Genomic DNA, 18,231 nt, shown 5'->3' with positions numbered 1-18,231 from the left:
TATATATATATAAGTTCAAAATCTTTGATTTAGGTTGACTTAGGTTGAAGCATTTAGTTAAAGTTGGTTAGTTTCATGCTTACTTAGTAGTGGGCTACACATGATTTAAGTCGAAAATAGACAATTCAGATGTTGCATCAATATATTTTTATATAGTTTTGACGAAATTGAAGAATTAAGGCGAATTGGACTATTATCAAAAGATTTTAGTTTAATTAGAGTAAAGAGTTACTTTTGGAGTAAATTGGATTTTAAAAAATAGTTGAAGGGCCAAATTGACTCCTTAGCCAATTTCCAACTTTTTATAGAAAACCCTATTATTTGAAGTGGAATTAGTGAATTTGGGTGGTCTAAGACTAAGGCGGTGGACTTTCAGAAGAGGAGAAAGAAAATTTGTCCACTACAAAGTCCCAAAACCAAAAGAAAAGTGTCTCTCTCGCTGCCCAAAAGGGCACTTTTGCCTTACAAAACACCATAAAGACAACAGCTCTTAATCAAATCCACTCTCTCTGTATACAAACCCATATATGGTCTCTATTGGACTCCCAAAGAACAAAAGTTTACTTCTTTCTTTCTCTCTCTCTATGTATATATGACTTCAAAGTCCACTTTTTCTTTTTTATCATTCACTGGCTGATCAATGGCTTTACTGCATAAGCTGCCATCTCTCTCTTCTTATGTCTCTGGGCAAAATGATAAGCATTTCTCCTTGAACCCAAGACCCATTTGCTCTTTAAACTACAAAGCCTCACCTTTTACAGAGAAAAATTCAATTGAGAGGTACCAAAGAGACAACTGGCTTTATAGCAATGGCCTAGACCAATCTTCTTCTTCTTCTTCTTATTCATGTCCTCTTGAATCTGACAAAGAGTCTATTAGACAAAACGACATAGCTTTGCAGCTACCAGAATTGAAGAAGCTTCTTCAAGTGCTTAAAGAGAAAAGAGGGGATTGTGGTAAAGATGGTGAGAAATGTGGGCCAGGTAATGTTTTTTTGGTGGGGACGGGGCCCGGCGACCCTGAATTATTGACATTGAAGGCTGTGAGAGTTATACAAAAAGCTGATCTTTTGCTGTATGATAGATTGGTTTCTAATGATGTTCTTGATTTAGTTGGTCCTGATGCTAGACTGCTATATGTTGGCAAGACTGCTGGCTACCATAGTAGAACTCAGGTAAACTAATGAATTAGTAGAACTCAGGTAAACTAATGAATTACTCATTTTCATTTAATGGTTTTGGTTATTATGGCAACTTTACAACTGGGTTTGGTTTTTATGTTTTGTTACTGGATTTTTAGTATTTTCCAATTTAATGTGCTCTCGTTCTACATTTTAAGTGTTTTCATGAATTGGGCATTTTCTATTGGGTTGATGTTATCTGGGGTTGGAACGGAAATAAAATTTCTTCTCAATGGATTTCAAAGTTATAAACAATTGATAGATTGAACTGGGCATTTTAACCTTTCTCTTAAATTTGTAGTTTGAGCTCTCGAGTTGCAATTCATTGTTAGTTATAAACACTTGATAGATTGCGTTGGGCTATACTTTATATCATGGTTCGGGTTCTGCTGAAATGAGATTAGGAGTCATACTGGAATTGGCTTTTTGCAGGAAGAGATACATGAGTTGCTCTTGAGTTTTGCTGAAGCTGGAGCCACTGTTGTGAGACTCAAAGGAGGCGATCCGCTGGTGAGTTTCTGTTATGAGAACTGAATATAAATCTAGTATCATGTTCTTAGTAGAGCTTTTGCTGATACAGTTATTGGGTCTTTAAGGTATTTGGAAGGGGTGGAGAGGAGATGGATTTTCTACAACAGCAAGGAATCCAAGTTAAAGTTGTTCCAGGTATGATTTTGTACGCATGTCTCTCAGATTGTGGTATCAAAGTTCTGATACATTAGAAGGTTAGGCTTTGTTTCTAGTTAATCTCACAACCATATTACAAAGATAGTATAAAAAGTTAGTGTTAATCTTGGTGGAAACAGCTATCATTTTCCAGTAGATGATATTCTAAACCATTCTCCTGTTGTAAGAGTCATCTTTCAGCTGGCTGGCTCTGATATTAACTAAACTAGGTTGGGCTGCATTCAACTAAGACGTATTATGACATTGCCAATGAGATGTCTAAATATTGAGTCACTATGGAAAATTACAGCTACAATAGAAAGTGATAATAGAAGTCCGGAAGTATGCAATTTGAAAGAATTGATGTGCTCGCTTTTTGTGGCAATGCCTAGAAACATTGTTTATATTTTATGAAGTGATCTCTTGGAAGATTTCTCTTTCAGTTGGCTGTGACATCAATTATACTAGGTATTGCATTCAACTTGGGCATTCTATGCACGTTGCCATCTTATTTTGGATAGAAAAGTGTTTCACGGGATCTCAATATAGGCATACAATTGTAATGGGGTATCAACTAAGCTTTAACCTATTGTTACAAATTTTCTTTCCAGATAATTTTTAGAGAATTGACTTTCTGACTTTGTAAAACATAACTAATGCTTAGCTGTAAATTATGCCTTTCTAATAGTGGGACGCATCTAAGGTCTCCATGATCTTGTAATGGAGATAAACATCCTTTTCCCCACCCCTTATTATGAACATTTCCTTTCATTCTGTTTCTCCTTGTTTTGCTAGAGGTCTACTCTAATTGGTGCTATTCAGTGATATAATAATGCATGTTGAACCATACATGCTATAAAATTTTTCCTTGAGGGGTGGATGGAATGAGATGGAGAAAGGTACTAGATAATGGAGTAATGGGAATGGTCCAATATTTTTCTGCGGAAGTACTACTAAAGTCTGGCTTGGAGTGCATCAAATTGAATTAGACTTGCACTGAGTTTTAAATGTTTGTTTTCTTTTCCTCACAAATAATATGTTGTGCCTCAATTAGCTTAATAAACGCAGTACATCATCAACTAACTCCATTGTTTTTATCCTTTTCCCAAATTTCTTTTTATAGATAGCTGATCTGCTTCAGGAGATGATAAAACCACATGCATCTGGATACCAATATGATTGCCATTGTTTTCTGTGCAGGTATCACTGCTGCTTCAGGGATTGCAGCAGAGTTGGGAATTCCTTTAACTCACCGAGGTGTTGCAAATAGTGTTAGATTTCTAACAGGACATTCAAGGAAAGGAGGAACGGATCCACTCTTTGTAGCAGAAAATGCAGCTCACCCTGATTCTACCCTGGTAGTTTATATGGGCTTGGCAACCCTCCCTTCTCTTGCATCAAAGTTAATGCATCATGGTCTCCCAGAAAATACACCAGCTGTTGCAGTGGAGCGAGGGACCACGCCTCATCAACGTGTGGTAAGTAGGATTCTAATCATTTATTGAAGTAGACTGCAGGAAGCCAAAAGCAGCATTTCAAATTTGGAGAGCCTTTTTCTTTCCTTCTCAAATTATGAATATCACAATTTCTTTGGACTCAAAAATTATGTGGCTAATGTTCACTTCTAATACTTGCATATTTAGACTCATTATTTCATGTTGACCATATTGAGTCTCTAGGAAGGTATTTGTGAGATGTTACTTAGGAGATACTGATAATAAAAAAATTCAAAATTTACCTAGGATTTCTTCTGTGTAATACTAATTGATTCAAAATTGATTCTTTAACCTTCAAGTGAAAAATGATTCTTTTTGCTTTTGCTAAATTTACAGAGTTGTACAGAATGGAAATGGTTCCATGACAGCACTTTCCTTTAGCTTAGCATGCACATTGGTTACATATTTTAATCTGGCTGTTTAGAAATTAGAACCTTATTTCCTTTCTTTCTTTTCATAATTTTTCCTGGTGCTTAATTCTCAAAAAAATTTATTGGTTATATATGAAGTTTAAAGTGAATAAATTGAAAGTTTTCTCAGGTCTTAAAGTGATATTTAAGAATCCGCGAATGGAATGGTTTCATCTGATAGGTTGTCAGAAATGTACTCCTAGAGGATAGATCCTTTAGGTGCTTTGCAAATGTTATTGCGGTAGCAATTTTTGCTTTGCTTGAAGTTCTTGCCCCCAAATGATTATGTTTGTCTTTCCCTAGTTATTATATCTTAGTCTTGATGTACTTTCAGCCTCTATATATGGAAAACATCATTTACTAACTGGATGCCTTTAGGGGCCGTATGTGCATAATAGTTATATGCCTGTTCTTAGTACTGGTGCTGCCAACTAATTATTGTTTACCCGCAATATTCTAGGTTTTTGCAGAGCTAAAGGATCTTGCTGATGAAATTGCATCGGCCGAGTTAGTTTCACCTACACTAATTGTAATTGGGAAGGTTGTTGCACTTTCACCATTTTGGCCATATTCTCCAAAAGAGGTATCATGTTTAGTGGGGGCTGTGTAGAAAATTATTGTGGCATATGGATGGCGATATTATGCTTTTCAAGTCATTTGCTGCAAATCAGGGATTAGCTGCTAATTGTACGAGAAGTGACGTCTGAATATGGAACTCATCATCTGATAACATTTAGTATTCTTGTCTTGTGATTGATTGGACCAAGTGAGCCTCTTGCTGGCTGCATCATGAAGTTTCAAGTATTTCATTCAAGATGCTAGAGAACTCTGCAGTCATTTTGCTCACATGCTTCTGGAGAGGTCAAGCCTTTTCTCCAACTTTCTTGAGAGACCGATTGATCTGAGAGAAAGGGCGATATCCGAGCATGATCAACAAATTTTTCAATTTGTAGCCTGATTTCAAATCCAAATAAGCTGCACTTATGTAATTCTTTTGACAGTGTTATGATCAAATTCCAAACATGCAGACACCTACCTGATGTGCACATAAAACATTGGGTAAACTACTAGTAACTGTAAACTGCTATATTATTTAGCTGTGCGTGAAGGAAGGGGGCGCAGTATTTGTTTGTCGTTAAATGTGCATTTATCCAAGGTTAAATGATTTTGGTTTAATATATGAATTGGTCCTTTTTTTTTTTTTTTATTAGATTAAAACTCATTTGAGTTTTAATAAACTAATTATTACCTTTCCCCGAAGAATTAAATTAGTAATTTAATATTATAATTTCATTCTTGAATTTATTATTAAATATCAAACTCGTTTAAAATTAATATTATTATGAAATTAGAGTAAAATTTTATTTTTAGTACAAATTAGTTTCAGTGTTGAATTAAAATAATAAATTTAATATTTTTTTCTTGTTCTAATTTTTTTATTTTTGATATAATGTAATTTAAATAAATTTAAACATTTTAAAACTACTTATATTTACAACAATATTGTTGTATTATTATATAATTTAGTTTTAGTTATTAATATAAAACATTTTTATTTAAAAAATATCATTCTATTATTCTTTTTATTATATATTATAGTTAAACTATATTAAAATTTAAAATTAAATTAAATAATTATGTCTCAATCTAGCGAAATAATCTAGACACCAAGTTGACAAGTGTACTATCGATGAAGAATACTACAATAATTTTGTGTGTTAAAAATGAAGCTTTTATATCAACTATTCAAATAAGATTATTACGAGTAAAATTTTTATTTTTAATATAATTTAATTTTATTGTCTAATAAAAAGAATAATTTTTAACTATTTATTTTATTTAAAATTTAAAATTAAACTACAAAGTAATTTAATAATATTAAATAATAGATAAGTGTTTTTAAAATTATTTTAGAATTAAATTATACTAAAAAAATATAAACACATAAAAGAATATTAAATTTATTATTTTAATTAAACACTAAAACTAACTTATACTAAAAAAAGATTTTATTCTTATTTAATAATAAAATTAATTTTTTGAATGAGTTTGATACTTGATAATAAGTTCAAAAATTAAATTGTAATTTTAAATTACTAGTTTAATTTTTCGATTAAGATAGAATACGAAAAAATATTTAGTTTTATTAAAATTAAAAAGGATTTTGATGTAATTCAAGAGACCGAATTATATATTAAATCAAACATCACGAGTAAATAATATTTAATCTAATGATTTTTGCAGTGCAATGTATCAATGCTGACATAATTCATGTGTGTTTTGATGTAGATTTGTAAATGGATTCACAATAATATAAATTTTCATGTTTTTGTATGTTTTATTCAGGGAACGTATATGATCTATAGCTGGCTCAATACTCAGAAATTTTTCTGGGTGGAAGTGTGTTGGGCCAAACTCACAACTGTAGCTACATATGTATAAAATTAATTGTTAAGCTTCAAATTTCATTATTATGTCTTTTATATTGGATTGTTTAACACAAGTCCCTTTTTTTAGCAAGTAAATAATATTTCTACCTCCAAAACCAAAAATTCATAAAGATTTCGTTTAAGCTGAATTCTTTTTCAACAAACACGCTTTCACGTGCTTTCTTATGCTAAGACTTCTATTTGAAGTGTTTTTGTTACTGTGACACATTATCCTAGAGAAAGTAATTTCTTTTTATTCAAAGAGAAAACAATTTGTAATGAAATAAAGTTGTTATTTATTTGATACCTCTTTCTTGTAAAACACCAACATTTTTATAAAAAAAAAACACCAATACTTTCTTTAAACTGTGATATAACATGAAAATAACCATTCACTAAGATTATATTTAATGGGAATAATCAACTAAGTAGTGAAATAAAAAAAGTAATGAAATGTAATTTATCATTCCATTATCATATTTGATTATAATAAAAAATTATTATGCAATGTAATTTAATTTTTATTTTTATTTTAATTTATTAATAATAGTTAATATAGAAATAAAATATTAAAATAAATTATTTTCGTCGATCGTCGAAATTCAATTACTGATTGCCAGATAATGGCAGTAGGTGGTGGTTGAAAATGTTTAAATTATATTGATAAAAAATAAAAATAAAAATACTATAAGTAATCATGATTATATAAATTTTATGTGTATTGAGCATTATATCAAATCAAAGATAATTAATTACATGATGTATTTGTCATTACATTACATAAAAAAATTAATAATCAAACAAAATAATGAAGCATGTAATGTAAGGATGATTCCATTACATGCTTCATTACACTATACCAAACATAGGCTTCTGCAAGCTTATCCCACGTAGGATAAACTCACAAAAGGCCTTAAACTTTTAATTTTAGTATATTTTTGGGTGTTTATGACTTTTAATATGATTTGTACGATGAGATAATATTTTCCAAGTTTGTTTAACTTTTATTTAACATGATCTAAAGTAGATTTGAAGTTACGAAGCATGCTTTATGTTCATTTTTAGGTTAATGTGTGTTTCAATAGCTTGTTTGGCTCAATTGTGTTTTTATTACTTTATTTTCATGATTAGAAATATATTTAGGACCTAATTAATTTGTTTATATTATGTTTAGTTTATAAATATTTAAGATTTGATTTATATGTTTAAAGTTTATCACTTTAAGTGTTAGAGTAGTTATTTTGATATTTTTTAGGCTTAAAATGCGGTTTTATATGTTAAGTATATTTAACCATATGTTTATTGCTTTAATTAATATTATGAGCGTTTTAAATAACTTATTAACTTCATAATACATCTATGGGTCCATGGGAGTTAGCAGAAGCCTCTTTAATGAGGATCCTTTAGTTTAGGCTTAATTTGGGACCAAATAAATGTTTACATGCTTACATGATTCCGTGTTTGGCTTTAATTAGGATGCTAGCTAATTCTCCTTTTCAAATTATTAATCCATCTTGTATCCTCATTAATTTCTTTCTTTCTATTCTTTATGTATGTGTTGTCAACTGATGGGGGTATGCTTAGATTTCACCTCACATGCTAAAAATAAATTGAATTTAGGTTAATTGACCAGCTCACATGTTAACTAAAATAAATTGACTCACCAATGCGAGTCCCTTAGGCTTTCATATTTTACTCACCTAACTGATTAAAGATAAAATGAACCCAGCACCCACAGGCTTAAGTAAAACTGGTTCTTATCTAGTCACCTTAGCATGTTAGATAAAATTTAAGATACCAATGTACCTTCCTAGGATTAGTAGCCTTCTCTCCTTAGGTAGGCTAGTCCTTTCTTTCTCGCCTTTACAAGTTTAAATAAGATAATAAATTGTCATCGTAATAAAAAAGGCAGCAACCAAGCTAGATTAGTATGATTAGAAACTAAAAGCCTTAGACTTTGTGTCCAAGCATGTTAGGGTACCTAACCTCTTCCCAGCACGTACTTAACTTTCTGAACCCAAATCTCTAATTTAGGGATAGGAAAAGCTAGGCTCTCTACGATGAATTAGAGTTGCCACCTTTGCTCCTCTCTATCTGTCCTGATTATTTTACCCGGGTGGTGACTCATAGTCTTTTCTAATAATTTGTAACCACTACAATTATCGTGATTCCTTGAGATCTCTTCCCGGACTGCTCACTTTTGAATCGAGTCTAGTACGGACGAGAAAACCTCCGATATAGTGACAGTAGCCCTAATTACTTAGGGCGGCCCTAAAAAAGCTGCTCATAGGCTCATACAACTGTTTTGAAAAATTAGAATTCTTGTGTGTGGGGTTGTCTTGGTTTTCACCATTGGAAGTGAGCCCCCTCATTAGATCTTTCTTTGTTTTTTCTTTTTTTATGTATTCTTAGTTCTATTTTCTTGAGTTCTCCTATTTCTGGTATTAATGTTAAAGTTTTTATTCCTTTTCTAGTTTTAATGATCGATCTTATGGTAGTTCATTTATTTTGTGTGACAGAGGCCGGTCCTTGCCTCAGCCTCAATCTTATGGGATGCCATGTTCTATTGGTGACTAGTCGAGAGAAGGTAAGCTGGCTAAACGGAAGATCCATGAGTGGTGTCAGTGGAGTTTCTCCCATAGTGCTCTGTTTCTTCTGATTAATGGTGAATGATAGGGTACTGTGAATGGATGATCTCTACTTTGGCAGAGGATGTAATCTATCCCCTTTGATATCATTTGAGCTTCAAGGTAGTCATTTTTTATTGTAAATGGTGGTGACTAGATCTAAATCAATGTAATGTTTCTTTATACGGCTTGATCGAGCAGCCCCTGACCGAACAGGAGGTGGCAGTTATGACTGCTCTATGGTTTATAGGCCATAGGACTGAATGTCTTTATAGGCCATTAGACTGAATCTACCGTGGGGAGATTTTGTATTTTTTTTATTTTTATAGGCCATAGGACTGAATGTCTTGAGGGCTTTAAGCCCAAATGGGTGGGTCTTAGACCCATTTTAATATTTCAGGTTTATGAGCTTTTGTTAGGCCTAGTATTATTAGTCTGCGTCAAGCCTGTATATGTATCAGTGGTACTTTCTTGAGCCTTCTGGCCCCATTGATGCCAGCTTATTTTTTTATTGATAAAAAAGAATATATGTACATTGATTTTAGTCTCAAAAAATTATGTATATTAATTTTAGTCTAAAAACATTATTGTATATTGATTTTTGCAATGAGATTTTAATCAAAAAAAATTATTGAACCTACTAGTTGAAAAAAATTTCATTTATTATCTTTAACGAATTACCTAAGTTCTATATGTATTTATTATTTTTATCCTTCTAATACTTTTATAAATTTTATTAAATTCATAGAGTCAAAATGCTCAAAGTATAGTAATCATTAAGTGCTACTTGGCTAAGTTTTATTCTTTTATCTAAACTTAATTTAAAATAAAAATAGAATAAAATTTAAAAACTTCCTACATAATTTCATGTTTTTATGTTAAAAAATTAAAGGCTTTTTTCTTAATAAATGAGTACCTTATATTTGTTCTTAGCACTTTTAAAAATATATTTTGTAATGATTTAACAAATCACAAAGATTTTAATATATACAGACGTATATGAAGCTCTTTCTAATTATATGTACAATTAGTTATTTACTTTTAAGCATTAGTAGGATACAAACTTCATGCGAAGAACTTTTAGCCACACCATTTCAGGTAATACAAATGAATGACATGCTCTCAGAGTGTACATCCACTCAGTAGCACGTTCAAACACAATTGTTCATCTCTAGCCTTAACTCAACACACAGGCTCATATAAAAAATGTATCATCAACGAAATATAAACTCCTCATAATAGGGAGTGCACTTAAGCTTCCACCACATGAGCTCAAATAATACAACTCAGTAACATGTTTACACAGTGCAACATTTGCTTAGTAACAGAAAAATAATTAAAAATAACTTGATTGTTGAAATGTGATGTACTAATTTAATTATTTAAAGATTACGGTAGTGTAAGCACCTGTTTTCTGAATCTAGATATTGAGAAAATTATGGAAAACCCGATGATAAAAGTTACTGCTTCTGTTGAGACTCATAGGGTTGAGGATGGCCAAATCCTAGTTAGAGTTACAAGCAATTGAGCCAAAATATCATTTTTCGAATTCAAATTGCACTAAATTGATAAAAAAAATTAAGTTTTAGGGATGAAATTGAACCAATTGAAAACCTTAGGGACTAAATTATAAAATTTCTTAAAAATTGCCAACCTAGAGCCAATCGACTTTGCCTACAGCAGATTGATCTGTGTAGAGCCAGCCGGCTCTATACAATTCTGATTGGCCAAAACTCGGGCTTTAATGTCGTTGTTAAGTATTTTTTGACTTTAAACGACTATAATTGTTAAAGTATGCTATCTAGAAGGTTTTTTATTGATTAGCTCATTTTTTATCAATAATTATCATTCAAAGAGTTTTGATAAGTCTTTTAATATTAAATAATTTTTGGTAATTATTAGTAATTAAAGGAGATGTTTATTTTGGCATTTAGGATTTCCTCCTTCCTGCTCTATAAATAGAAAAGAAAAACCTATGCCAAGCAGTTGGCAACTTTGAGCATAGGACGATTAGTAAGCTATACTAAGATTTCTAACAGACTAAACACTAAGCCCTAAACACTTTGGGTTTCTACTCGATTTTTGAATTGACCTCCTCTTCTACTATTGACACTTGAGGATCTGTATAATACAGTGACAACCTAAGAGTTTCTAAACTCATCATATCATCATCTTCCTTTTCCCTCTTTTTGTTTTTCTTTGTGAATATAGTAACATGCCTATGATTTATGTGATAAATGCTATTTAATATTTGTTTATATGTTTTACATTATTAAATCTAGGTTTGCCATGATGTTTCTTTTAAACTTATGTTATTTTCATTAGAAAAGTATGTTAGGGTTTTAAATCTAGTAACTTATATAAGTTTATATGATAAATCTAGGTTTTGCTATGTTTTCTATTAGAATTGCATGATTTAGGTGTTAAATTGTTGATCTTTCATTTGTTTTTTGATAGAGTTGCCATATTTGGTTGAGTTAATTTATTATAAGTTTGTTTAAAGTTCAATTATGTTATTTTGTCTTACAAACTAATTTAATTATATGTTTTGTTGTGTTCTATATGTATATTAACCATTTTTTTGCTTTTATGCATGTATCTCGAAGCTTAGAGCATCTAAGGTTGAATCTACCCTGAGAACCTAACCTAGAGCTGATCGACCGAAAATAGAGCTAATCAGCTGTTCGTCCATCTGGCGCCCATTTTGCTGATTTCTGAGGATTTTTATGATTTCCATCCTTTACCACATATTTTTGTTAATCTTGAGTGATTTAGTTGTATAAGGGTTGTAATAGCTTAGTTATTTTCCTGCTTTCCTTTATTTTGCTTTATTTTCCTTGTAATTTGTGATAAAAAAATGCCTGCTGGTTTAATTGATATCTAAAACTGAGCATCTAGACATAGGACTTTTGATTGGATCTTGGCATGCAATTTGTAGCTCGTCAGGTTAATAAGATGCATAATTGGTCCTAATTATAAAAATTAATTAGACTTAGATGGGCTTTACCATGCTAAAAAAATAAACTGACCCTTTTAAACATAGGAAATTAAAACATCTTAGTATGTAAAAGGTAGCATATTTAGGATTAGTGGTTAGTAATTTGGACTTAACATATGAAATTGGGCTAGACTAAGTGGGTCTTCACATAATTGAGTAGTTAAGTAGGTTAACCAATAGAATGGGGATTGGGCCAGGCTTAATAAAATAGGTTAGAATTAGGTGGACCTAACGTATTGTATTACCTATGTGTAGAAATTTATTATGTTACATTTCTAGAGAATAGATTATTAACTAATAAATTTAAAGATAGGATTACATAAATAATAAACTTCGTTTCTGAATCCATCTCTAAATGTGGCGAAACTTCCTTATGGAATCTAGTTATGCCACGTAAGAAGTAAAAGTGTCTTGGTGATTTTACCCAGGTGCTGACTCCCTCTCTCCGCACTAGTATCTATGACTAGTTAACGTGTTCCTATTTAGGTTGAAGATCCTAGCAGTGCCATAGTCGCTAAGAAACTTGGGTGCGTATTTAAAACCGTCGTCCACAATGGTGACTCCACTAGGGATAAGAGAAGCTAATTCCAATGTGTTTTACCTTTAATTTTATTATTTAATAATATATTCTTGTATCACTACACCATTTTCACACATTATGCACATTGATTTATATAGCCCTGATAGCGTTGTTAGTAGTCCTTTGGCTCCACTTGAACTTTGGAATTACAACACTAGTTAACAATCACTCACAAGTACAAGTAAATTTTCTTCGTCGCATGGATCCTTGCATGGAGAGATGAGCAAAGAAAGGATTTTTGACTATTGGGAGTCTTTATCTTTACCCGAGAGTCAGCCCACGATGATGACATGGAAATCTTTCTTAGGTACCCAACTGCTAGTTATTTTAGATATTTTTCCTTATAAGATTTGAAGCCCACATCTTGGAAGGCTTTTCCCAAAAGTTTATAGGCTTCACTTTTATAATGGAAAATATTACCTTGTTTATTTAAATTACTTTGAGAGATATTGGCATGCACATCGGTGCTTACGATCCCCTGTTGATAATAAGCCTAGAACAATATTTCTAAGAAAGAGACTCACTTTGAACCATGTGTAGGAGTAATAAGGTTGGAAGGATGGTTGTAATATGCTTAGTATATGCTTTGACTTTGATGTTTTTGCTAACCTTTACCCTTGTGCATTACACGTGCATCATACATACCATGCATCTCATGCATCACTCTAACTTTCTATTTAAGGCCATATAGATTCTCCTTTGGGTTCGAAAAGAGACAAGAGAACAGTAGGCTGGAGAGAGTGCTGATTTCATCAAAGATCCAGTCAGTGTTGGAATATCTGGAAAGACCGAGGGGTCAGCCATCTATAACTGAGACTGAGACCGCAATTGAGACTGAAATGGCTATGAAAGGGCTAATAAGCAAGATGTTGAGACCCTAAAAAATGTTGTTATCGATGACATAAGGGGTGTGATCCATAGGAAGAGCTTTGACAACTCTTGGCTGGAATGGCTATGAACCAAGCCTTACCGGTTGCTATAATCGCCCTGCGGTGGCTAATCCCCCTGTTGTTATTGATTCAATTGATATTATTGCTGAAACTGCCATTGTTTGCAACCGCTACTTCTGCCCATCGCTAATGCTAAGGTTGATGACCTTGCTAAAAGAGGGGTGCTTAGGAACTTTTTGGGATTTTGATGAATTTGTATTGGACCGAGCTAGGAAAGAAACTACGCTTACTACTAATGAAGCTGTGAGTGGCTTGAGGGCGAGGTTGGACAAGATGCAAAGGATGCTGGAAGTTAAGGGTTTGGACCCCACTTATGATTTTGATGAGTTAGTCCTGACTAGGAAAGACAAGCTGCCTTCCAAGTTTAGAATGCTTGAGATGAACAAGTTCATTAGAACTGGTGATCCGAAGGTCCATTTGAAATAATATACTGCCATAATGGGAACTACTCAACTCAGCAAGTCTTAACTGTTTGTACTGTCCTTAGAAGGACATTTTGTAAATTGGTACCATGGCTTAAAAAGATCTGCCAAAGCTGAATGGCGAGATTTGTATAATTATTTTATAAAGCAATATGACTATAATGTATGTCTCGAAGTTCCAATTAGAGATCTTGAGTCCACTAAACAAAAACTGAATGAATCATTCTCGGTTTCTTAACTAGGTGGAGGAATAAGGTTGGGTTAATAATGAAGAACAAGCCTACTAAAATGGACCAAGTTCATATGGTGGTCCGAACTGTTCTTCTATCTTGGATTGTATGATGACATGTTGCAAGTCGAGGAGATTGAGAATGATAAAAAGAAGAATAGCTGAACTATGGAAGAGCGAACTATCAAGCTGGAGGGAGCAGAACTCTTGATGTGAATGTTTTCCAGCAACTGATGAGGTTTTCCAATTTGAAACAACTTCTCTCAATGTTTTTTAAAAGGTTAGTGCAAAATGGCCTACTCTAACCCACTACCTTCAAAAACTCGCCAAACCCTAATGCACTCAGATATAAGCCAAATGCCTACTACAAATTCCACTAATCACCCGAACACCACACCGATAATTGTATCTGCCTCAAACACGAGATTTAAAACTTAATAGATGATGGAAAGCTAACTGGCCCTGACCAGCCAAATACTAAAATAAACCCACTGCCAAACTACTACAAAACATCACCTTCGAACCAGGTTTGTGTGACCAACACTGATTTGAATGAAGAGAAGATCCTGAACTCTTTCTAAGATATACCTAAGCGTGAACCTAATCCTAAACCTAAACCTAAACTTGAGAACCCACAAAGAGCCTTCACCGAGCTAGGGGCACCATTATTTATGGTGTTCCATCATTTAGTAAAAAGCTGAAGCTGAAGCCTTTAACACCAAGGCATAGTCCAATCCTTCATAATGACTATTATTATGAGTTTCACCAGACCTTTAGGCACATGACTAATCAGTGCAATCAATAGACTATGAGGAATGGCAAGTAGCTTTCTCAGAATGTTATATATGAAGATTTGTTGGGGCAACTGCCGGGCAAGTTTGATTATAAGGTTCGCTATTCTAGGTCTCTTTCGGTTGACATTCGAATCGAGGACATTGTACTAAATAGTTAGGGTTTGGATAATGTTGAGCAGCTATTTAGTGACACTTACATCATGGAAGTATGGAAACAAGGGGAGAAGAAGTCAGTCATGGCTATCAACATTCGGTACAATTTTGGAAATCAATGTAAGGTCCAAGACAACAGTGTTAAATACATATGGGAAGATAATGACTCCAATAAAGAGACTGAGCTGGAAACCAAGAGTAGTGATAATAGGGCATAAGAGCTAAAGTATGTAGAGAAAGGTTCAGAAGAAAAGGATAAAGGGCTGCTGGAAGAGTTGAAGAAGAATAAGAAGATAGCCGATATATAGGAACTATTAATGCACTCACTAAATTATAGAAAAGCCATGATTCAAGCCTTACCTAGCATTAGTATAAGTATAACAGCTACTCCTGAGAAAATAATCAAGACAATAACGGACAAAGACCTGCCACCAGAGTAAAGGGATCATAATAAGGCTTTGTACATTGTAGCCGAGGTGAAAGGAAAAAGGACACCCTATATAATGGTAGATTATGGGTCAGCCATCAATGTCTATCATTCTCGCATCCTTCCTAAACTTGAATGATTGCAAAGGATCTAAAGCCTTCAGACATGGTTATTAGGGCCTATGATGAGACAAAAAGAGATATGGAAGGAATGTTCTCAGCTTAGTGAAAACTGGTCCTATAGAATCCTAGGTTGAGTTCATAATCATGGACATCCCAGTAACCTTTGCTCTATTAATCACCTCTAGAGTGTGGGTTTGGATTATCAAACGAAGAAGAATCGAAAGAAAACTGTTCGATTTCCCCTAGACTTCAGAGCCGATCAGCTACTATAAAGCCAATTCGCTTTATACTCAGCTGATAGGCTCTACATGCACAACCGGTTGGCTAACCATGTTGGCCCCATATTTTTTGCTTTTTTGGCAATTTTTGATGTATTCTTGGCCTCTATTCAGTTTTAGGCCTTTCTAGTTTTGTAATCGTAGTTATAGGCGTGTTGTAATAGCTAGGGTTTCTTTTACTGCTTTATTTTCTTTATTATTTTAATTATTTATTGCATGTTAATCTAATACATGACTAATAAAAATGGGCCACTTAGACTTACGGCTGCAAACTTATCCAATATGAATTTGATAGTCTAATAGGTTAATCCACTTTAACTGGGCTTAAACCCTAAGATTCAATTAGACTAGTGGGCTTTGACATGTTTAGTTAGGATTTTAACTTAGTTAGAGTTGAGATCACAATAAAAGGGCCTTCTCATAACAAGTAGTCTAATAGGCTTAAAGGCTGGAATCTAAAAAGCATAACATGTAATTAGGCTAGAATAGGTGGCCTTGTACATAATTAGTTAGTAAGATTAGATTAACAACTTAAATATAGATTGTGCTTGAATAACATGGGCTAGACTTAGGTATATTTTGTGTTGCTTTGGTATACCTGTGTATAAAATACTTGCATTTATAGAGAATATTTTGTTAAATTTAAAGACCAATATACACAAATAAGGAAGTTGGCTTTCGGATCCATCTCTAGACTCTGTGGCTTAAGCTTCTTTATGGAATCTAAGAAAAGTCACTCATTAGTAAAAGTGGGTCCCAATAATTACCCAGGTGGCGACTCCCATATCAACACTAGTCTTAGTGACTAATTAGCGTGTTCCCGATTAGGTTGAAAAGCTTTACAGTGTCGTAGTCGCTAAAGACACTTGGGTGGCCTAAGTATAAAAATTAATTAGACTTATGTGGGATTTGCCATGCTAAATGAATAAACTGGCCCATTTAGACTTAGGAAGTTAAAACATGATTAGTATGTAAAAGGTAGTACATTTAGGATTAATGGTTGGTAATTTAGACCTAACATATAAAATTGGGCTAGACTAGATGGGCCTTCACATAGTTGAGTAGTTATGTAGGTTAACCAATAGAATGGGAATTGGGTTAGGCTTAATAAAATGGCCTAGAATTAAGTAGACCTAACATGTTGTATTGCCTATATGTAGAAAACTATTATGATGCGTTTATAGAGAATGGATCATTAACTAATAAAATTAAAGGTAGGAATACACAAACAAGAAAGTTGATTTATGAATCCATCTCTTTATGCTGCGAAGCTTCCTTATGGAATCTAATTATGCTACGTAAGAAGTAAAAGTGTCTTAGTGATTTTACTCATGTGGCAACTCCCTTACTTCGTGCTAGTCTCCGTGACTAGTTAACGTATTTTCAATTAGGTTGAAAAGTCTTGCAGTACCATAGTCGCTAGGACACTTAATTGCACGGTCGAAATCACTGCCCACAGGTAGCAATCTGTAAGAGTGAGCTAACTTCAATTACTTAGTTAATCATATAAGAAATCATTCTGATCTATATTTAATTTGTTGTTTATAATATGTGCCTCACCTTCAATATCCTTTTATGTTTTCTCATACTTCTAATATTAAGTAATTAAAATTTTAAGTATAATTAAATAAAATCAAATTTTCCTTCATAAAAAGGTGTTATCCGTCCATTTGAAGCATTTATTTGCTAATATGTTTTATTATTTGAGATTAATTGCTTTAAAAAATTTTAAAGAAAATTGGTCCTTGCCTTTTTAAAATCTTTGTTTATTTGTGTTTCAATATTTTTTTCCTAATCCTTTATGGTTAATATTAACTTATTAAATATACTAAGTTAATTACTTACTCTATATGGTGTCAGCATCCATTTTATGGTTCTAGATATCAAGGAAATTATGAAAAATCCCATAATGAAAGTTCTTTCTTTTAATATAGATATACATGGATATACATGGAGTTCTTTTTTTTAGTATGCTCTTATTTTGTATTGTTTAGATAGTTATTGAGAACTTTACATATGTTTGAGATATATTTTCTTTGGACCCTAAAAAGCAACTTAGTTCTCAAGAATGTTAGTCTGGAACTTATATTTTCTATGTTATTATAATCTGATCATTTTAGTACTAGTTCTTTTTGAAGTGTAGTTGGTCCATGTTAGACTGATTTATTTACTTTTCTTTGTGATGATATGAATGTATTTCTTGAGACAGTTAGAAGTGCAACAAAATATTGTTGTTGTGATTGTTGATTTCATCTTTTAATATATGTGGTCTTCCTTTTTTTCTTTTGTTATGGATATACATGGAGTTCTTTTTTTTTATTATGCTCTTACTTTGTATTGTTAATATTTTTATATTAATTATTGAGAACTTTACATATGTTTCAGATTTTTTTTTTAAACCCTAAAAAGCAAACTTAGTTCTCAATAATGTTAGTTGAAACTTATATTTTCTATGTTATTATAATTTGAT

At 32.6% G+C, this 18,231-nt stretch overlaps 1 protein-coding gene across 1 annotated transcript; it reads left to right on the top strand.

Moving 5' to 3' along the window:
* The first annotated feature begins 421 nt into the window (after nt 1–421).
* Nucleotides 422–4,928, top strand: LOC8287570 (S-adenosyl-L-methionine-dependent uroporphyrinogen III methyltransferase, chloroplastic). Its single transcript, XM_015715553.3, has 5 exons — nt 422–1,174; nt 1,613–1,690; nt 1,777–1,846; nt 3,047–3,324; nt 4,213–4,928. The coding sequence occupies exons 1-5, from the start codon at nt 641–643 to the stop codon at nt 4,360–4,362; spliced, it is 1,110 nt and encodes a 369-aa protein (XP_015571039.1). The 5' UTR covers nt 422–640; the 3' UTR covers nt 4,363–4,928.
* The last annotated feature ends 13,303 nt before the right edge of the window (nt 4,929–18,231 follow it).

The sequence above is a fragment of the Ricinus communis genome, chromosome 6, assembly GCF_019578655.1.
Source record: "Ricinus communis isolate WT05 ecotype wild-type chromosome 6, ASM1957865v1, whole genome shotgun sequence".
Taxonomy (NCBI): Eukaryota; Viridiplantae; Streptophyta; class Magnoliopsida; order Malpighiales; family Euphorbiaceae; genus Ricinus; species Ricinus communis.
The sequence above is the reverse complement of the archived record's forward strand: the minus strand, read 5'-3'. Positions and strand labels throughout refer to the sequence as shown.